The sequence below is a fragment of the Convolutriloba macropyga genome, chromosome 1 (genome assembly GCF_964194025.1).
Source record: "Convolutriloba macropyga chromosome 1, txConMacr16.3, whole genome shotgun sequence".
In the NCBI taxonomy this organism is placed as follows: domain Eukaryota; kingdom Metazoa; phylum Xenacoelomorpha; order Acoela; family Convolutidae; genus Convolutriloba; species Convolutriloba macropyga.
In genome coordinates this window covers 65273322-65296496 of record NC_134468.1, presented here as the reverse complement: position 1 = coordinate 65296496, position 23175 = coordinate 65273322, and the positions used below count along the sequence as shown (strand labels likewise).

Below are 23175 nucleotides of genomic sequence, written 5' to 3'. Positions count from 1 at the left end.
TTTTGAAGGACCGGGTGGTTTACATGTATGCAATGAACCTATGAGCACAATTGTTTCCTTGGTTGTTATATATCGGAACTTGAAACACTTTCTCAGAGCAGTTTTAGGAGGATTGTTGTTTGTTTGTTGCAAGCCAATGAACTCTCCAAGAGTAGAAAAACTGTAATAAAGAAGATTTTCAATTTCCATAGACTTTGTTATCTTATTACCAAAACCGTTTAATAAAGATTGAATTCTTGATTCTTTTCTTTATTACGAAGATCGTGAAGTTCCATCTGGCTCTCTCACTGTTTAACTCCATAAAAATTGACAAAGTTGTTTTTCTTTTTGACGAATCAAATCGTTTTTAGTTTCATCATCGCTAATTCTTGATTTCTCACATTGCCATTTTTCTTGAAGCAAAAATTTTGGTTTGTATTTTCTAATATAACAGACTTTAATTAGAGCATGTAGTGAGATTGCTCTTTCCATAATTCTTTGAAACTGTAATAACACCAAATCTCCGTCACAGCAGCCGTAAAAGTGTCTCCAGTCTGAATTTTCAATACAATTTTGGAACGCTATGGCTGAACAGCTTTTTTGTCAAAATTTTTTCTTTGTTAATTTTGATTTTAGGTTCACAGATTTAAGAACTGGGATTGTTGCAAAATGATCAGTTTTCAAAATTGTATCTGCTACTATGCCTGTTTCGTAATCGTCTGTTATGATGTAATCGATAAGAGTTGAAGAAGAGTTAGTCATTCTTGTAGCTGTATCAATATTTGATGGTTTAAGATCATATGGAGAAATTACAGATTGCAGCAGACTTTTGTCGCGCTTTGCAAAATAGTTTAAGGTGTAGTCTCCAGCAAGCAAGACAGATTTTCATTCAGCCATAGCAAGATCAATTCCCAGGACCAATTTTTCCAAACACAACTTTAATTTTTTTTCGGGACAATATGATAAATTTAGTACGCATTTCTTTTTTTGTATGCTCAACTCAACCCATAAACTTTCAAAATTCCAAATTTGCATCCTGAAAGCAGTTGAGATCATTGCGGAGACGAGGTTTTAAAAATTTTGGAATGTACTTTATAATACCACCACCTTTGTTTTTGTTGTTTCGATGCAATCTTTTCGAAAATGGTCAAAGTTTTCCTTATCTACATGCCAAAACTCTTCCGCGTGATTTTGTGACAACCATGTTTCACTAAACGCATATATGCAGTTGTAGCCAACTTCTTGAATGAGTTCATTCAACAGTAGATGTTGTCCTGCTAAAATTCTGGCGTTCTGATATAGAATTTTTATTCTGGAATCAAATAATTCTAACTCTTTCATCATAAGTGCATATGGCAAAATTGGTCCCGGGTTTATTTCGATATCGCCACTTTTTAGTAGAAGGTACCATATAACCACCAAGAAAAAAGAAAAGTTGAATTTGGATGTTAAGGCACATTGTTTGCTGTTACAGCTTCCTTTAAATGAAGGTATTCGAGATATATAAGGAAAGCTGCAAAATTTTTTTTGAAATATTATCAGAGAACATGAGTAGTACACATAGGATAACTATGAGTCAAATACTTGCCATTTTAAGCAAAATCTGATTATAAAGCATTACACGTTGCAAAACAGCTAAAAAGAACAACGGAAACTGCAGCTAAAATCCATTTGAATAACGATAAGTTTGCCACCATGGTTTGTTAGTATTTGCCCTACTCACATATGCACTTTGTGAATATTGGAAAGATTGTAAACAAACAAGATGACCAGTTAAAAGAACATGACATAAAACTGCATTTTTAATGAACGGAATTCCCTGCTGAAAATTAAAAAGTATATCATCGTAAAAGAGAGCGTTGTAATTTGTCATTTGACTCAACATGTTGCAGACAGGAAGTATTTTGATTTTTTTCAGTATTTTCTTGTGTAATATACTCGCGCAATTTTTCACTGAATTCATAAACTTTGTTGTTTGTCTGTTCGTTCTTCGGCAATTTTTTAAGGGAGGCACTTCCATCAATTACAATGTTTCGGGGTTGAACTTAATTGCGGAGACAAGATCTTTGTAATCTGAGAATAAGTTTTCTATATGATCACTTTTTTGTTTTAGAATACCATTGGTCCCATCCCGTAAAATGACTGTTTTCATCTTTTTTTGATCGTAACCGTGTAATAATTGCCTTAATGTAATAATTGTTTTAACGTAGCCGTGTAATAATAGTTTTTCCTTTGTTGTCGAGCCTGGATACGCATGTATACTGCAGTCCTAAGGAAAAGTCCGATCTCTTGCCAGGTGTTTGATGATACTACTACCAATTAAAAAATTTTCTGTTTTCTCGATTTTTAATGTTTCAAACTTTCGAAAAAAAAACGTCATTTTTCGCACTCATGTTAATTGTTGGTGTTATTATAGATGAAGTAGTTGTTACCTGTGCTGGATTGTTTAAGGAATTCACTCACGGTTACCACATGCTCGTTGATGTGACTGTCCTTCTCTTCTAATTTTTGATAAAGTTGGCAATAAATTTTATAAAGATCCGCTTTTGAATAACTATTAAACTTTTCTGCAGTCATCATCATGATTGGAATATATTACAGGAGGATATTTACAGGAATAATTTAATTCTTGATATGTACAATTAGAACTTTGTTGCAAAATCTGTTGCTCAAAAAACTATTGTGCTAACGTTTAAAATTAGCAATGCATAAGAAAGTGCTTCAAGCGTTTAATTGAAACCAAAGATCACCATAACCCCTTTTCGATTCGCATAAAAGTCTACAATACAATTCTAATTTGTAGACAAAACGAGAACTAAATAGTACTAACTATACCTTGTTATCGCTTCGCAGCTATTAATTATTTTTAATCTATGCAGGTTCGAAAAAAAAATTAGTTGTCAATTGAACAAGATGAAAACTAAGCAGCTAAATCAAGATGTACTACCAGAACAAAAAAAATTACGAATTACGCGTAAGTATCACCTGCAAACAAAACTTCACTTCTTATATAAATGTTCGAAGCCTGGAAAATCTTCAGCAACCCACTGAATTTCCCCAGGCTGAACTTCCACAGTTCTGATGTTAAGCCAATTACCAATTAAGCTATAATGACACTGTGGCGCATTGAGTAAAATCTTTCTCATTCCAAAATAATCAACTTGAATCTCGTGATTGGCCGTATCGTGAGTTTTGACTACAGCTCTGAAGGAATATCCTGGATGGTTCTTGTACTCTAGGGGTAATTCGTCTCCTTCAAATAATTGAACTTGGTCGAAGCAATCTGTCATGTTTATTCGACGTGTGAATTGTCCACTTCTGATTTTCATGGTCCAAACCATTGCCTCAAGTTCACTTCCTAAATATCAAATGTAATCTCTAGTGTTCATACACATGGATATAACGCTATACTGCCAATTTTGCAGATGCCAGAATCGTGGCTATGGAACAATGAAAGAAATAATTGGCAATAGTTCTTGTTGGCAATAGTTCTTTTCAAATTCGCAGACGACATATGGCTGAACTTAATTTTCGAAACTTACGCTCAACAAAATATTGCTGTTTAAAATATCGCGTCCATATTGCAATCACGTGAAGAAATAATAGAGTTGGCATTAAATGTCTAACATGATCAGTGCTTAACTGATACTACTTTTTTTAAAATTAAAAAAAATACTGTCCTGAAATCAAACAAGTTAGTTTATTTGACTTCACAAATGACAGCAACAAAAACTTGACTCAACCAAACTTAATCAGATGAGCAGCACCATTGGAAGAGCACTTAAACATGAAAGCTCCAATAAATCCCTTGAAGTCAGATTGACAAAACATCATTAGCAGGTACCACTGGAACACATGAGAGCACCAATAAACAAGGGAGGTGTACCATGAAGACCAAGACACTGACAACTCAATAGGAAGATAATTAGACCAAACATTGATCAGAATAAGCAACCTCAAATACCAATATCAGTAACAAAAAAATTCCGGTAAATGATTTCTTTATAAACAGTTGTTTTGATTAAAAAATAGAGAAAAAAGTTGAAGGTGGTTGTTTTCGTCGTTTATTAGATCAATTGCAGTTGAAAGAGATGATTTTGGATGACTTAAAATGTTTCTAGTTGTTTGTTGGAAAATCGTATTTGAATTCGAACTCCTGCAAGAAATTTGCAAAATTCTTGCAAGACTCCACATTCGAAAGGTACTTCGGAGAAATTCAATTATAATAGGTTATCTTAATCCAAATTCTTGTAAAAAGCAATTCATTTTGTTTTCAGTTAGTTTGGGCTTCCAAAAATACTCAAGAAATTTTTTCCAGAATTGAAAAAATTGCAAGATTTTTGCAAGATTTTGAATCAGGACTAAAAATTTTTCCATAGATTTTACCTTTGTAAATTGTTTAATGAACAAACATTTGCTTCAAAGGTGCTTTCTAAAAAATAGTGAACTGATGTATTGTTCTGCCTGGATTGACATGCAAGATTCTAGCAGCGTTTTGAATCAGCTTGCAAGATTCTTGCAAGTTTTAAATTCACTCATCACTAGGGTCGGTTTGAGTAATTTCTGAAATGCCATTATATTGCTCTCAAAGAAACCAAAACAATTTTTGATCCAACATTTTCACTATTTTGTATAAAAGCATTCACCCTTGCGCTATGAATTTATTTCTCCAAAGCAATATCATCAAAATTAAGAGACTTCAATAGACAATCAAATCTCTAAGATTTGAAATACACCTGAATTAGCAACTTAATTACCCCGGTCTCTAACAGTTCATCCCGTTTTTGAGGGCAAAAGAAAATTCGGTCAGACGATCAAGTAAAAATCACATTAAAAAGACCAACAAAAGCACGTTAAATTTTTAACTTTTGATTAAAAGTAAAAAAACCAGGTTGAAAACAAATCAAGAATTTATGCTAAAACAGTCAAAAAACAAAAAGCTCTCAAACGAAGGACGGGCGCTCGATTATATTGAAGCCGCCTTCATAAGGGAGGAGGGCGGGCGCGGGGCAATATCTTTAATAAGGGTCTTCAAATGATATTAGAGCTTATCAAAAAACTAGTTAGATTCAAAATGAAAGCAAGTTCGGCGCGCTTTTCATTCAAATTTTTGGGGCGTAGGATATTAAACGATAAAATGAAAATTTCCAGAATATAGGCAAAAAAATGTTGCTGACATTAGACGAAAAATAATGTGGAAATTAGGTGAAAATCAATCAAAAGTTGCACTAGAAAATCCTTTCAGCAAAAATAGTGAAGTTTCTCTGAGTTAAAATTAACGGCTTTAACGATTTTGCCACTAAAACTGTTTTAAAACAAAATACCAATTTTTGTTGTTTCGCATCTTTTGTAGTTCATTTTTCGTTCTCTCACGTCATTTGATTACGAACAAACCTAAGTGGCTCTCAATTCGATAAATTAAAAGTTTTTATATCTAACAGTTTTCAAAACTTTGACACCACCTGCTCTCAAATACACTATTCTTTGGTAATTGCTTCGTTAGTAGTTTTTTGTTGTTCTGTCACTTAATTCCAGTAATGCTAGGTCTCATTGGCTCTTTTAAAACGCTTTTTTATTAGTTTTTTTAATCAAAAGCGCAGTTTTTAACGATTTTGACTAATTTTCAAAAATTTAGTCCTATTATTCCTGTTCGGTCACTCAAATCATATCTTAATCTTTTTCATAGCTTTCATTCATATCTGATAGTTTTCACAACTTTGATGCAACGTACGTTCAAAAACATAAGTGATTTTTTGGATTATGACCATTTTTAATTGCTCTTGAACGAAGTTTGAAGCATTTATTGTAAACGTGTTGTCCTTTTTTATTGAATTTTTGCTTGATAATTTTGATTTTTTGAGTAATTTTCAAATCCTTCACATTTTGCGTTTTGGGTGATATCTAAATTTCTCAATTGGCTGCAGTTCATTTCTCGAAGTCAAACAAAAATGAGCAAAATTGGTGTCGGTTTTTTAAGTTTCTTTAAATTTATTTAGTGTATGTTGTGGTCATTTGAAGCTCTCCTTAGTAGTGAAAATAGTCACCAACAAGATTGTAATAGATTCGAGCTCCCACTAGTCGTTCGAGTATAATTCCTCCGTCAGTCGATCATGTTTGTTATTGTTTTTTAATTGACCATTTTTAATTGCTCTTGAACGAAGTTTGAAGCATTTATTGTAAACGTGTTGTCCTTTTTTATTGAATTTTTGCTTGATAATTTTGATTTTTTGAGTAATTTTCAAATCCTTCACATTTTGCGTTTTGGGTGATATCTAAATTTCTCAATTGGCTGCAGTTCATTTCTCGAAGTCAAACAAAAATGAGCAAAATTGGTGTCGGTTTTTTAAGTTTCTTTAAATTTATTCAGTGTTTGTTGTGGTCATTTGAAGCTCTCCTTAGTAGTGAAAATAGTCACCAACAAGATTGTAATAGATTCGAGCTCCCACTAGTCGTTCGAGTATAATTCCTCCGTCAGTCGATCATGTTTGTTATTGTTTTTTGTTGTCGGTTAGTCTCCTTAATGATAGGTCTCATTTGCTCTCTAATTAGGCATGATCGAGTCTATTTAAAACAATAAGTCTCCTTAATGATAGGTCTCATTTGCTCTCTAATTAGGCATGATCGAGTCTATTTAAAACTTTAAGGTTATTGCTACTAATTTAATTTGCTTTGACAACTATTGTCGACATTTTTTTGAACTTGATTGTTGCCTGCTTTTGATTTGTTGCTAATTTTGTTGTGTGGTCACCAACAATTTTCATTTAATTTTATATATTGCTAGATAGCTGCTTTCTGTTCATAGATAGCGCAATAGATGCTGAAGCGTTCACGTTCAAGTTGCTTGTTTCATTGATTTTGATGCCCCTTCTTTTCAATGACATTCGTAAAAAAATCTTTTTTTAAATGTCTGTGTTGTCCTTTTATTGTCCAATTTCTAAACTTTCTTTGTGTAGAAGTTTTGTGACGTTCACGTTGACCAGAAGAAAATTCTAAAAGTGAAAAAATGTTGTAATTTTTGAAGTATTTTGTTTACTTTCCTGGTCGTCTTGGTAATCGATTTCTTTAATAGCGGAGGCTGTTCATTTAAAGAGGCTGATAGTGTTCTATTCATTTGCTTCAATTCTTCTAGCGTTGTAATTCAGGACTGGTCCTGGTATGTTATAAACTTATCATAGCACGTTACTAGTAAAAAAGTCATGGACGCCAGTGGAGCGTAAAAGTTATTAGCGTGTAAGAGGAGATCCAAAAAAGACACGCATTTCCACAACACTTGCTTCAACGTTCCAGAGCAAAAAAATATTTTGTTGGAGAGTAACACGTCACAAATAAAATCACATATGATTTCAATACACAGACTGAAGACTGCCAAAAAAAAACTTTTGAATCGCTTGATCACCTATGTTCTTCAACCCTGCAACCAGATGAACTTTTTTCTAAGCGTTAAATAAGTTCTAATTTGGCTAGCCTTTTGTCGGATTTTAAAGGGATGTCCCATTGAACCACTAAAAAGAGCTTAGAGCTAATACCATTACCATATGCCCACATTAATCTTCTCAAACTTACGCAATGTATTAATAGCCACTACCTCACTTTATTTTGCAACCTGTGATTTGGTCATTTCATACTTATTGATTTTTTTCCATTTTTCCATTAGAATCCATTGAATCATAAATCAGAACCCCCAGCTGAAAGATCTAAAAATATGTATTTCAGTCTTAACTGATAATCGCTGAGCTATTTAGCATATTTTAGAGGCTAACAATTTTTCTAAAACTAAAAAATCAAAAACTTATAAAAAGCATTCATCTACGAAACGCTCACGACCAACTATTGAAAATATAGCATAAAAGTTTAAAACAAAACTGACAAAAAATGGTTCTCATCCACGGCGGGCGGCGGATTAAAAATTAAAAAGGTGAAGGGGTGGGTATTGGGAGGGGTGCGAAGTGTGGGGAGGGTCAAACTCTTAGAACCACCATTCACGCCTTGCATTTATGTCTCCAAAAGTTTCGGTGAATCAGATACTTAGAGTCTAGAAAGTCGTAAGGCTCTGAGAGAACTTAATGCCCTAAAGCGTTCCCTCTTGATCTGGTTTTTCCGGGCCAAAAAAGCGAAAACTGAAAAAAATGATGACAGAAAACTTAAACACTCCGCCAGTAGGGGTATTGATTCACTCCGGTTCGCAGATCCTATATAGTTTCAAAGGCCCCAAAATCAACACACAATAATATAAATAAAGCCGGCAAATTGGCGGAAAACAGCTGCCGTTGAACCTACTGACCAACTCTGGAAAAATACGGTTAGAAAAAAGGAAAAAAAATTGATGAGTCTAATAGTTTTCCCCAAAGTTAAAAAAGTTCTAAATTTTTCTGCAGTCATTAGATTCGAAGTCATGGTTGAACCAGCCTCTAAATATCAGACCTTATGCTGAATACTAAAACCAATTATATACTCTAGGGAATTCTGATAACTTAACGCATTAGGTTTTTTGAAATCAAATATTAGTGCCGCCACTATTGGTTTATCCCGTTTCATTTCATTTTGGCTTTTGACCTTCAATGGAAACGAGTTAATTTAATTTGCCGAGAATTCTAATTTCGATTCAGAAGAAAGAGTGAGTTAGTTAAACCAGAAATCAAGCAAAAAATATTGACTTGAGTAAAATCAAAAATTTGGTCGAAAGGTAAAGCGAATTAAAAAGCATATATTACAAATCCTGAATTACAATCCCACAAACAAACTTACAGATGACCTGACAACAATTATTTTCACAGCAACATTAAATGAGACACTTAACAAAGCCCATGGCCTTAAGTGAACACAAAAACATAAGAACAATAAGAAAATTCCTTTTGCCAAGATTCAAGTGAAAATATAGAATTATTTAAAACAACTAAAAAATATATGCTGATTCCAGGCAACTTTAGAATGAGTACAAAATACAAAAACCTAGTGGGAATCACAGACAATGCAAAATGACAGACAAAACAACAAAGAAACGAAAGCTAAACAAAATGTCAAACGTCAGAATATCTTTGAAAATCAATGGCATCACAATGAGAACGTCATAACTGCATACCAAAATCCATAACCATTGCATATAAAAATACTTTAGACGACAAAATAACACAGAGAAAACCGAGGAACATAATTTTTTTTGGTCAAAACTTCTCAGCAAATTGCTGAATGCTGCCTCCCAACAATTATTCTAAGACAACCCTTTAAATTTTCTGCTGCTGTGACCCACAAGATCAGTGCTCCCACAGAATGCCTATCAGAAAATAGCCGCAATAGATCCGCAAGATCTTGTAGATCTACAGGCTCAAAGATAGTGAAAGAAATCGACCAAAAAATTTTATATTAAATGCAGAGATGTTACATTTTGATTCAGAAGCTGTTTAATTTATTACTGCTTCAATTAGCTGCTCTCAAACTCACTCATTAAACCTTATCACTCTAAAGTAAAGTGAATAAAAGTGAATTTCAGATTGATGAAGTGATTTTAGAGAGTGAAGTAGGTCACGTGTAACCAATAATTAAATCACACGAATGATAAAAAAATACTCGCTCCACTCAGAGTGAAGAATGACGTGACGCAAGCATTTAAGTTTAAATTGCATGAACGAATCAACAAAGCAGATCTGAATAAATTGTGACGTCATATGGTCGTAACACAAACCTTGGCGACGGAAAAACCAAGAGAAGGCCAATAATAGTCCCAGCGATCAATTTGCGGCTATTGAAAAACCTGGAAAAAACATATTTGTATCATTTGCTATATTATATAAGCTGCACGATACAACTTTGATGCATCACCTCTTTGTAAAACGACCTATTAAGGAGCTGTCGATTAAGTAGTGAAAACATAACCGACTAACAACGGCGGGAAGGGTTTTGTGGCTGCACGAGCCCCTTACGTCGTGAATGATGTGCAGGTGTGGTGATTGGGGGCTGAAGCGAGAGGGTGCCTGATGTGGGGGGGATGCTGTGGGGGAGGGGTGGGGTCAACCGCTGGGTGGTACCTGTTCATCCCGTTTTTGAGGACGAGAAGTCAAATGGGTCAGACGAAAAATCGACAGGACTAATATAATTGCTACAAACTTCGTTTGAGAGCAATTAAAAAATTAGAAGGAAGGGGCGGTAATTCATATTTCATTCTCTTTAAGAAGCACGGCTTAAAATCAATATCACATCACCAGATACAATAAAACAACCAACCTCAACGAATGAAAAAATCGAAACTGCTTTAAGAAAAAGAATAGGAGCGCTGAAAAACGTTCAGAAGCTCAATAGCTCAAAACATGATCTAAACGTCTTATGTTTGCCTCAGATGGTCACAAATGCTTACAAACATACTATTACTATAAAAAAATTAGCGATAAAAACAGAAGCACCACTTAAAAACGGCGCATTTGATAAAAATATCGCTCGTTAAGCATTTTTTCCCTTTTCTCGCTCTCTTTTAGAATACTGCATGAACAAAGACAACGCTCTTCCTGACTTTTTTTCAGCACTCTTTTCACGTGTGGCATTTGCCTTTGAATCCTGTGCAAACATAAGTCACTGACTTGGAAAAAAAAATAGTTCACCACAACTTCTCTTCGAGTCGTAAAAAAAAGACAGAGCAAGAATAAGATCCAAATACTTTGGATTGTAATAGAGGGGGAAGTGTCTAAATAATAGTCGTTGAGCTGCTGACGGTGGCTATTAAAAGAACCTAACAAAAATAAATTTTTTAAAAAATGTTCCCTCAGTTAATTCAAATGGCGTTATTTTTCTCTTCTCGTTCAATGTAGTTGAGCGCCCCATTAATTTTAGTTCAAAATCTAAAACCAGCATTTTACTTGACAAATGAAGCAAGACATGTCTCGATACGAGAATGCAAATGGAACAGACTTAAAAACAACCACACCCCAATTGTGGACATCAATAGTTCTTGATACATTGGCTTTAAACATTTGCCGTAAAATTATCTTAATTGATGTACCGCTTAAATATTGATCCATAACACAAAAACGAGGAACAAAAGGCACGTGGAAATAATGACTCGAAAGTAATCAAACCAAGGTTTATGAGGAACCAGAGAGAACGCCCTCAATGTACTCCTTCCCCCTCCCCAAAAAAGGTATCGTCAGTGTTACTACACAGGTCGCCAACGCACACACGCTTTGACTGATATCAAACAGACCCTGTCAATTTCGCTTTTTACTTCAACTACCTCTATTAGCTACAAAAATCTCACCAATTTGATATTCTGTTTTGCTGCAGAGGAAAGAAGGCATTGCAATTGTGTAGCGAACGGTATCATAGTCGTGGGGCTCAACAAAAGCGAATTTGATCTCGTCGGCAGTTCCAGCAGTCACTTTTAACTTAATTTTATCTCTGAGCCAAATGTTCTTGTAGCTTTTTCCTGCAACACGCTTGTAGGGGTTCATTTTTGGAGGCGCTTTCGACACCCCATTAAATATGGGTCTCGGAACTGGACCTAAACTGGTGCTGATCGAGGAAGTTGAAGGCGTGTAGGCTCCACGACTGGAAGAGGGAGAACTATTGTTGGAAGGCAACAATCTAGGAGAAGTAGACGGGCGCTCTGAAGGTGGAATCTGATTATAACATTTTTCATTCGGCTCACTTTCGATTTGATTAAGAGTTTGGGAATTCCCATCAAAAACTGAATGCGGTCGCTGCGCGTTAGAATGAGATGTTGGAGTAGCGTATGTATTTTGGTTTCTGCGTGGAACCTGATAGGCGGAGTAAGGTGTTCGTGGTCGGCCCAAAGGTTGAGAATTACCCCCAGTAGATGTATAAGATCGATACGTATTTGTCTGAAAGGGAGCTGGGTTATAGTTGCTCTGAGGTGGTGCGTAATTTTGATAGTTACTTGGATGATAGCTTAATGCGCCAGAATTGAAAGGGGTATGGGAAGCAGGATACGTTGCTGAAACCATTGGATAGCTAAGATGAGGCGGATGATAGCGATTCATTTTCTAATCTGAAGCTACTCAAAAATTTTGTTAAATATCTGTTATCTCTGATTTATGCCTCTTCAAACCGAAACATTCAAGATATTATTGAAATAGAATATTTATCTTGAACTTTTATCTTTCTAAAATCACAACATAGTCAAGTTTGGTATATAAAATTTCACCAGAGTAAAATAAACAAAAAAGGACAACAATTGCACGTTAAAATTTGAATTCTTTATGTTTTTTGCTTGAAGAGGAAGAGGCAGATTTGTCCTGTTGCACCTTCCGTTTTGCTCTCTGTTTGGCTGCATGTTCAGCCACCAGGTCACTGAAGTCTTCGCCTGACTTGGAGCCACCTCTTTGTTCACGCAAGGCACCCTCATATCTGGAACAAAACAAATATAAATATGGAACGTCGACCATACATTTCGTAGTTTTGCCTATTTTTCATTACTTCCTCATTAATGACAATGATTTAAACGTTACATAGATATCTAACATCAGATTGTAAACTTTAGTTTAAAACTCAGCGGGGCATTAAAATTTACAGTCTCAAGAGTTTAAAACTCAAGAGCTCAAAATTAATTGCAATTCACAGTCATAACTAAACTCTGAGGTAATGATTCTTTAGATACAACAACAAAAAGGGTAAAAGACGTAATGGGAAGTATCATGAAGAAAAAGTAAATACCTTGCTTGAAGAGCTGCATCAGTACCACTCCGGGTTCCACCGGATCCTCCCGCTCCGACCTCAACCATGTCCAATTCACTCGGATCCAAAGCCATCTCAACTGTGCCATCATCCAGCATACTGCTGCTAGTCCCGCCAGTAGTTGAAGATGACCCACTTTTGCGTTGCTAGACGCAAAATTGAATCAAAGAAAATTAATGTTTAACAATCAGCTTATCGTAAAATGAAAATTTGAGAATGAAAATTTGGTGTTCCACGTACGAGTCAGAGAGCAATTTAGATAACACAGCTGGCAGATGGCCAGAAAATAGCCGCAATAGCTTCGCAGATTTAAAAAACAAGAAAAAAGAAAGACCAAAAGTTATTGCTGCCTCTATTAGCTGCTTTCAAATAACCCTCATTTAGAGTGATACTCATTCACTTGACCTTATCTCTTTGAATTAAAGTAATTAAAAGTCAAAGTGAGGAAGTCATTTTTGAGAGTGAGGTAAGTCACGTGTGACCAAAAATTTAATCACGGGAATGAACAAACATAGCAGGACAAGTCCTGAAAAACAATTCAAAGAATTGAATGCAAAACTCAAACGTACTCTATCTGACCAGCAGATCAATTGAAAAATGCCAGCCAGAACACAAACAAAATCATCAAAAAATTGAGAAACTAAAAGAATCAAAACTAACAAAAATATACTCATTGCTAAATCTACTGAAGCTTTTAAACCGAAGGCAAAACCTTTTCCCTTTAAAAATACTTATTTCAAATATATGTTCAAAACCAATTTTTTTAAAAAACCGGTCCAGTATTATATCTGCAAGACCTGAAAAAAATTCATTGGCCCTTGAAGATCCATTAACTCAGAAAATGTCAGAAAAATTTACATAACAATGACATCAATTGCAAATTTTAATAAAATCTTGCTGAAAATCGTGATATTAATATCTTCATAATCATTTCTCTACCTCTAGAGGCTATGCAGTAACCAAGCTTAAAAAGTTCATTAGCTCAAAGGTCGATAGTCAATAATTTTAGAAAAATTTCAAACCTCAAAAAATAGAAATTCGTTCTAATAAAATGTTGAAAGCCATTCAATTGCCCCCTAGCAACTATTTAATAACATACTATCAAACCCTGGATGAGTTTACCTGGCTACTGAGGCAAGAAAAATAAATAAAATACAAATGTTTTGAAAAAACTTGAAATTGCAAATTTAATCAAAAAACTTCAAAAAGCGAAAGGTTAAATTGTTGAAAACAAATCCATTGAAACTAAAAACTATGCAGTAATTTTTATCAGTTTGTGAAATATGCTTTCTCGCACTTGAGAATGGACCAATATCAAAAACTGACAAAAACTTTAGGAAGCCTTAAAAAAATTGCAGATTTTATCAAAAAAATGCTACAATTCGAGACATTAAAACTTTAAAAACAATCCCATTATTACCAGAACTATGCAGTGCCCTAACAAACTTCTAAGAAGATTGCCCGGTCCCTGAAACTGGAGAAACTAAAAAAAGACGAAATTTTCAAAAAACCTGAAAAACGAATTTTGTCAAAAAAAAATGGCAAAAATTTGTGATATTCAAAAGTTGAAACCTATTCCATGGCACCTAAAATTTTTCAGTAACTTATCATCCAACCCCTTAGATGAGGTTTTCGGGCCCCTGCGACTCAAAGAACTTGAATAATGACAATAAATGTCAAAAAATATGAAAAAAAATGCAACTTTTGTCAAAAATTGCTAAAATTCATGATGGCAAAAACATGGAAACCATTTTACCTGAATTACATTACCACTAGAAACTATGCAGTAATCTATCCTTTATCAAATCCTAGAGGAGGTTTTTTGACACCTAGGGCTAAAAACTCGGGCTAAAAAAATGACAAAAACTTTCAAAAAACCTGAAAAAAATTGCAAAAATTAGTATAATTTTGCGTGTTTGTGTTTGTAGCACCAAAACATATAGCTCATAAAATGGTTACAACAAGCAATTTTCTCTTGACAAAAGCCTTCATCAACCTTTAAAAACTTCAACCTAAGACTTATCAAAACAAAAAATCGCAAAAAACATGAAAAATTGCATCATTTTGAGCCCAAAAACTCCTAAAAATGACCTTTAAAGCTTAAATTAAGGCCATCCCAGCAGCTAAACCACTATAAGCATTTGAAAGACTACTAAAGCCCACTTTGGTCCTCTAATGAAACTTAACGCCCGCAGGGCTTTACCTGTTTATCCCGTTTTGAAAGATCAAAGTCATTGAGAAATGTGTGAACACATCTTAAAAAAAAAACAGCGCATCAATACCCAAATTCTTAGAATTGTAAAAAACTCGCTCTACTAAGAGCAAATAATGACACCCAGAAAGGACTATAAGTGAATTGGGAAAACCATTTCTAAAAAAAATCAGATCAAAAAAATAAAAAGAAAAACAGAAAATCAATGTAAAAATGCCGCACGAAAACAAAAAACCTTTAGCGAGAAATGGAAATTTGGTTCAAACAAAAAACTAGGACTAGAACGAACTATGAATGAATTTGGAAAAACATTTACAAAAAAATACTATCTAAAAAATCGAAAACAGTAAAAAAGTCAAAGTGAAATGGCCGCATGTGAAAAAAACCACCAGTGGGAAAGCGAATTTTTGTTCAAACATCGTTTTCTCAAATAACTTTAAATTTAGAGCAAAAACAAATTCACGCCGCAAAACCACTTGCTTTTTCGCTCCACTTCCTGTTTCGGCGTGACCAAAATCACTACTCCAATTTTGACTTCAAAAATCATGAAAATGTGTGAACAGATCTTAAAAAAAAGACAGCGCCCCAATACAATTCAAATTCTTTGAATTTTAAAAAAACTCGCTCCACTAAGAGCAAATAATGACACCCAGAACGGACTATAAGTGAATTGGGAAAACCATTTCAAAAAAATCAGATCAAATAAAAAAAACAGAAAATCAATGTAAAAATGCCGCATGAAAACAAAAAACCTTTAGCGAGAAATGGAATGGAAATTTGGTTCAAACAAAAAACTAGGTCTAGAACGAACTATGACTGAATTTGGAAAAACATTTACAAAAAATCCAATCTAAAAAATCGAAAACAGTAAAAAAGTCAAAGTGAAATTGCCGCATGTGAAAAAAACCACTAGTGGGAAAGCGAATTTTTGTTCAAGCATCGTTTTCTCAATTAACTTTAAATTTAGAGCAAAAAAAATTCACGCCGCAAAACCACTTGCTTTTTCGCTCCACTTCCTGTTTCGGCGTGACCAAAATCACTACTCCAATTTTGACTTCAAAAATCATGAAAATGTGTGAACAGATCTTAAAAAAAAGACAGCGCCCCAATACAATTCAAATTCTTTGAATTGTAAAAAACTCGCTCCACTAAGAGCAAATAATGACACCCAGAACGGACTATAAGTGAGTTGAGAAAACCATTTCAAAAAATCAGATCAAAATAAAAAAAACAGAAAATCAATGTAAAAATGCCGCATGAAAACAAAAAACCTTTAGCGAGAAATGGAAATTTGGTTCAAACAAAAAACTAGGTCTAGAACGAACTATGAATGAATTTGGAAAAACATTTACAAAAAATCCTATCTAAAAAATCGAAAACAGTAAAAAAGTCAAAGTGAAATTGCCGCATGTGAAAAAAACCACTAGTGGGAAAGCGAATTTTTGTTCAAGCATCGTTTTCTCAATTAACTTTAAATTTAGAGCAAAAAAAATTCACGCCGCAAAACCACTTGCTTTTTCGCTCAACTTCCTGTTTCGGCGTGACCAAAATCACTACTTCAATTTTGACTTCAAAAATCATGAAATGTGTGACCAGATCTTAAAAAAAAGACAGCGCCCCAATACAATTCAAATTCTTTGAATTTTAAAAAACTCGCTCCACTAAGAGCAAATAAGGACACCCAGAACGGACTATAAGTGAATTGGTAAAACCATTTCAAAAAAATCAGATCAAAAAAATAAAAAGAAAAACAGAAAATCAATGTAAAAATGCCGCATGAAAACAAAAAACCTTTAGCGAGAAATGGAAATTTGGTTCAAACAAAAAACTAGGACTAGAACGAACTATGAATGAATTTGGAAAAACATTTACAAAAAATCCTATCTAAAAAAATCGAAAACAGTAAAAAAGTCAAAGTGAAATGGCCGCATGTGAAAAAAACCACTAGTGGGAAAGCGAATTTTTGTTCAAGCATCGTTTTCTCAATTAACTTTAAATTTAGAGCAAAAAAAATTCACGCCGCAAAACCACTTGCTTTTTCGCTCAACTTCCTGTTTCGGCGTGACCAAAATCACTACTTCAATTTTGACTTCAAAAATCATGAAATGTGTGACCAGATCTTAAAAAAAAGACAGCGCCCCAATACAATTCAAATTCTTTGAATTTTAAAAAACTCGCTCCACTAAGAGCAAATAAGGACACCCAGAACGGACTATAAGTGAATTGGTAAAACCATTTCAAAAAAATCAGATCAAAAAAATAAAAAAACAGAAAATCAATGTAAAAATGCCGCATGAAAACAAAAAACCTTTAGCGAGAAATGGAAATTTGGTTCAAACAAAAAACTAGGACTAGAACGAACTATGAATGAATTTGGAAAAACATTTACAAAAAATCCTATCTAAAAAAATCGAAAACAGTAAAAAAGTCAAAGTGAAATGGCCGCATGTGAAAAAAACCACTAGTGGGAAAGCGAATTTTTGTTCAAGCATCGTTTTCTCAATTAACTTTAAATTTAGAGCAAAAAAAATTCACGCCGCAAAACCACTTGCTTTTTCGCTCAACTTCCTGTTTCGGCGTGACCAAAATCACTACTTCAATTTTGACTTCAAAAATCATGAAATGTGTGACCAGATCTTAAAAAAAAGACAGCGCCCCAATACAATTCAAATTCTTTGAATTTTAAAAAAACTCGCTCCACTAAGAGCAAATAAGGACACCCAGAAAGGACTATAAGTGAATTGGGAAAACCATTTCTAAAAAAAATCAGATCAAAAAATAAAAAGAAAAACAGAAAATCAATGTAAAAATGCCGCACGAAAACAAAAAACCTTTAGCGAGAAATGGAAATTTGGTTCAAAAAAAAACTAGGACTAGAACGAACTATGAATGAATTTGGAAAAACATTTACAAAAAAATACTATCTAAAAAATCGAAAACAGTAAAAAAGTCAAAGTGAAATGGCCGCATGTGAAAAAAACCACCAGTGGGAAAGCGAATTTTTGTTCAAACATCGTTTTCTCAAATAACTTTAAATTTAGAGCAAAAACAAATTCACGCCGCAAAACCACTTGCTTTTTCGCTCCACTTCCTGTTTCGGCGTGACCAAAATCACTACTCCAATTTTGACTTCAAAAATCATGAAAATGTGTGAACAGATCTTAAAAAAAAGACAGCGCCCCAATACAATTCAAATTCTTTGAATTTTAAAAAAACTCGCTCCACTAAGAGCAAATAATGACACCCAGAACGGACTATAAGTGAATTGGGAAAACCATTTCAAAAAAATCAGATCAAATAAAAAAACAGAAAATCAATGTAAAAATGCCGCATGAAAACAAAAAACCTTTAGCGAGAAATGGAATGGAAATTCGGTTCAAACAAAAAACTAGGTCTAGAACGAACTATGACTGAATTTGGAAAAACATTTACAAAAAATCCAATCTAAAAAATCGAAAACAGTAAAAAAGTCAAAGTGAAATTGCCGCATGTGAAAAAAACCACTAGTGGGAAAGCGAATTTTTGTTCAAGCATCGTTTTCTCAATTAACTTTAAATTTAGAGCAAAAAAAATTCACGCCGCAAAACCACTTGCTTTTTCGCTCCACTTCCTGTTTCGGCGTGACCAAAATCACTACTCCAATTTTGACTTCAAAAATCATGAAAATGTGTGAACAGATCTTAAAAAAAAGACAGCGCCCCAATACAATTCAAATTCTTTGAATTGTAAAAAACTCGCTCCACTAAGAGCAAATAATGACACCCAGAACGGACTATAAGTGAGTTGGGAAAACCATTTCAAAAAAATCAGATCAAAATAAAAAAAACAGAAAATCAATGTAAAAATGCCGCATGAAAACAAAAAACCTTTAGCGAGAAATGGAAATTTGGTTCAAACAAAAAACTAGGTCTAGAACGAACTATGAATGAATTTGGAAAAACATTTACAAAAAATCCTATCTAAAAAATCGAAAACAGTAAAAAAAGTCAAAGTGAAATTGCCGCATGTGAAAAAAACCACTAGTGGGAAAGCGAATTTTTGTTCAAGCATCGTTTTCTCAATTAACTTTAAATTTAGAGCAAAAAAAATTCACGCCGCAAAACCACTTGCTTTTTCGCTCAACTTCCTGTTTCGGCGTGACCAAAATCACTACTTCAATTTTGACTTCAAAAATCATGAAATGTGTGACCAGATCTTAAAAAAAAGACAGCGCCCCAATACAATTCAAATTCTTTGAATTTTAAAAAACTCGCTCCACTAAGAGCAAATAAGGACACCCAGAACGGACTATAAGTGAGTTGGGAAAACCATTTCAAAAAAATCAGATCAAAATAAAAAAAACAGAAAATCAATGTAAAAATGCCGCATGAAAACAAAAAACCTTTAGCGAGAAATGGAAATTTGGTTCAAACAAAAAACTAGGTCTAGAACGAACTATGAATGAATTTGGAAAAACATTTACAAAAAATCCTATCTAAAAAATCGAAAACAGTAAAAAAAGTCAAAGTGAAATTGCCGCATGTGAAAAAAACCACTAGTGGGAAAGCGAATTTTTGTTCAAGCATCGTTTTCTCAATTAACTTTAAATTTAGAGCAAAAAAAATTCACGCCGCAAAACCACTTGCTTTTTCGCTCAACTTCCTGTTTCGGCGTGACCAAAATCACTACTTCAATTTTGACTTCAAAAATCATGAAATGTGTGACCAGATCTTAAAAAAAAGACAGCGCCCCAATACAATTCAAATTCTTTGAATTTTAAAAAAACTCGCTCCACTAAGAGCAAATAAGGACACCCAGAACGGACTATAAGTGAATTGGTAAAACCATTTCAAAAAAATCAGATCAAAAAAATAAAAAGAAAAACAGAAAATCAATGTAAAAATGCCGCATGAAAACAAAAAACCTTTAGCGAGAAATGGAAATTTGGTTCAAACAAAAAACTAGGTCTAGAACGAACTATGAATGAATTTGGAAAAACATTTACAAAAAATCCAATCTAAAAAATCGAAAACAGTAAAAAAGTCAAAGTGAAATTGCCGCATGTGAAAAAAACCACTAGTGGGAAAGCGAATTTTTGTTCAAGCATCGTTTTCTCAATTAACTTTAAATTTAGAGCAAAAAAAATTCACGCCGCAAAACCACTTGCTTTTTCGCTCCACTTCCTGTTTCGGCGTGACCAAAATCACTACTCCAATTTTGACTTCAAAAATCATGAAAATGTGTGAACAGATCTTAAAAAAAAGACAGCGCCCCAATACAATTCAAATTCTTTGAATTGTAAAAAACTCGCTCCACTAAGAGCAAATAATGACACCCAGAACGGACTATAAGTGAGTTGGGAAAACCATTTCAAAAAAATCAGATCAAAATAAAAAAAACAGAAAATCAATGTAAAAATGCCGCATGAAAACAAAAAACCTTTAGCGAGAAATGGAAATTTGGTTCAAACAAAAAACTAGGTCTAGAACGAACTATGAATGAATTTGGAAAAACATTTACAAAAAATCCTATCTAAAAAATCGAAAACAGTAAAAAAAGTCAAAGTGAAATTGCCGCATGTGAAAAAAACCACTAGTGGGAAAGCGAATTTTTGTTCAAGCATCGTTTTCTCAATTAACTTTAAATTTAGAGCAAAAAAAATTCACGCCGCAAAACCACTTGCTTTTTCGCTCAACTTCCTGTTTCGGCGTGACCAAAATCACTACTTCAATTTTGACTTCAAAAATCATGAAATGTGTGACCAGATCTTAAAAAAAAGACAGCGCCCCAATACAATTCAAATTCTTTGAATTTTAAAAAACTCGCTCCACTAAGAGCAAATAAGGACACCCAGAACGGACTATAAGTGAGTTGGGAAAACCATTTCAAAAAAATCAGATCAAAATAAAAAAAACAGAAAATCAATGTAAAAATGCCGCATGAAAACAAAAAACCTTTAGCGAGAAATGGAAATTTGGTTCAAACAAAAAACTAGGTCTAGAACGAACTATGAATGAATTTGGAAAAACATTTACAAAAAATCCTATCTAAAAAATCGAAAACAGTAAAAAAAGTCAAAGTGAAATTGCCGCATGTGAAAAAAACCACTAGTGGGAAAGCGAATTTTTGTTCAAGCATCGTTTTCTCAATTAACTTTAAATTTAGAGCAAAAAAAATTCACGCCGCAAAACCACTTGCTTTTTCGCTCAACTTCCTGTTTCGGCGTGACCAAAATCACTACTTCAATTTTGACTTCAAAAATCATGAAATGTGTGACCAGATCTTAAAAAAAAGACAGCGCCCCAATACAATTCAAATTCTTTGAATTTTAAAAAAACTCGCTCCACTAAGAGCAAATAAGGACACCCAGAACGGACTATAAGTGAATTGGTAAAACCATTTCAAAAAAATCAGATCAAAAAAATAAAAAGAAAAACAGAAAATCAATGTAAAAATGCCGCATGAAAACAAAAAACCTTTAGCGAGAAATGGAAATTTGGTTCAAACAAAAAACTAGGTCTAGAACGAACTATGAATGAATTTGGAAAAACATTTACAAAAAATCCTATCTAAAAAATCGAAAACAGTAAAAAAGTCAAAGTGAAATTGCCGCATGTGAAAAAAACCACTAGTGGGAAAGCGAATTTTTGTTCAAACATCGTTTTCTCAATTAACTTTAAATTTAGAGCAAAAAAAATTCACGCCGCAAAACCACTTGCTTTTTCGCTCCACTTCCTGTTTCGGCGTGACCAAAATCACTACTCCAATTTTGACTTCAAAAACCATGAAAATGTGTGAACAGATCTTAAAAAAAAGACAGCGCCCCAATACAATTCAAATTCTTTGAATTGTAAAAAACTCGCTCCACTAAGAGCAAATAATGACACCCAGAACGGACTATAAGTGAGTTGGGAAAACCATTTCAAAAAAATCAGATCAAAAAAATAAAAAAACAGAAAATCAATGTAAAAATGCCGCATGAAAACAAAAAACCTTTAGCGAGAAATGGAAATTTGGTTCAAACAAAAAACTAGGTCTAGAACGAACTATGAATGAATTTGGAAAAACATTTACAAAAAATCCTATCTAAAAAATCGAAAACAGTAAAAAAGTCAAAGTGAAATTGCCGCATGTGAAAAAAACCACTAGTGGGAAAGCGAATTTTTGTTCAAGCATCGTTTTCTCAATTAACTTTAAATTTAGAGCAAAAAAAAATTCACGCCGCAAAACCACTTGCTTTTTCGCTCAACTTCCTGTTTCGGCGTGACCAAAATCACTACTTCAATTTTGACTTCAAAAATCATGAAATGTGTGAACAGATCTTAAAAAAAAGACAGCGCCCCAATACAATTCAAATTCTTTGAATTTTAAAAAACTCGCTCCACTAAGAGCAAATAATGACACCCAGAACGGACTATAAGTGAATTGGTAAAACCATTTCAAAAAAATCAGATCAAAAAAAATAAAAAAACAGAAAATCAATGTAAAAATGCCGCATGAAAACAAAAAACCTTTAGCGAGAAATGGAAATTTGGTTCAAACAAAAAACTAGGTCTAGAACGAACTATGAAAGAATTTGGAAAAACCTTTACAAAAAAATCCGATCCAAAAAAATCGAAAACAGTAAAAAAGTCAAAGTGAAATTGCCGCATGTGAACGAAAAAACCACTAGTGGGAAAGCGAATTTTTGTTCAAACATCGTTTTCTCACTTAACTTTAAATTTAGAGCGAAAAAAATTCACGCCGCAAAACCACTTGCTTTTTCGCTCCACTTCCTGTTTCGGCGTGACCAAAATCACTACTCCAAATTTGACTTCAAAAATCATGAAAATGTGTGAACAGATCTTTAAAAAAAAGACAGCGCCCCAATACAATTCAAATTCTTTGAATTGTAAAAATTCTGTGAATTGTAAAAAAGCATTGTAGCTATCGCTGTGCGGCTATTAATAAACATCCTCAAAAATTTACAAAATAGCTTTATCAACAACTCTTACCACAAATTAACTAGCTTTTATGAAAATTACGACTATCATCAAAATGAGCAGCCTCTTCTAGGAGACCACAGTCATTGAAACCATTAGCTGCATACTCAAAACTTAAGTGTCAAACTTTGCATCACGCACTGGAAAAGCACAAATGATCGTTCAGTAACGCGACTCACAAAGAGTAGCAAGAACAAAGAGGCTTACACGCAAAGTCTTCTTTTTAAAAATGAAGGGCGTCAAAGTCAATAACAAATTGAGCCACATACTTGACGCTAAAAACGAAATGAAATATGCAACAGTACACAAGTATCACCTCCTTGTAAAGAGGTGATACTTGTGTAC

The 23175-nt window shown here is 33.8% G+C and overlaps 3 protein-coding genes across 3 annotated transcripts in view; 1 reads left to right on the top strand and 2 right to left on the bottom strand.

The window, feature by feature from the left end:
- Nucleotides 1-23175, top strand: part of LOC142350648 (uncharacterized) — a 626363-nt gene that overhangs the window by 41325 nt on the left and 561863 nt on the right. The gene's annotated exons all lie outside the window — the stretch shown is intronic.
- LOC142341683 (uncharacterized) lies at nucleotides 2856-12050 on the bottom strand. The gene is made up of 2 exons (XM_075392834.1): nucleotides 11222-12050; nucleotides 2856-3337 (listed from the first exon to the last, which is right to left on the bottom strand). The coding sequence occupies exons 1-2, from the start codon at nucleotides 11961-11963 to the stop codon at nucleotides 2979-2981; spliced, it is 1101 nt and encodes a 366-aa protein (XP_075248949.1). The 5' UTR covers nucleotides 11964-12050; the 3' UTR covers nucleotides 2856-2978.
- Nucleotides 12064-23175, bottom strand: part of LOC142341676 (splicing factor 3B subunit 2-like) — a 542910-nt gene continuing 531798 nt past the window's right edge. The window contains exons 8-9 of the mRNA XM_075392823.1: nucleotides 12637-12803; nucleotides 12064-12330 (exon numbers count right to left, since the gene is read on the bottom strand). Of these exons, the coding sequence (XP_075248938.1) occupies nucleotides 12165-12330; nucleotides 12637-12803 (333 nt within the window). The 3' untranslated portion in view covers nucleotides 12064-12164. The remainder of the gene's footprint in view (nucleotides 12331-12636; nucleotides 12804-23175) is intronic.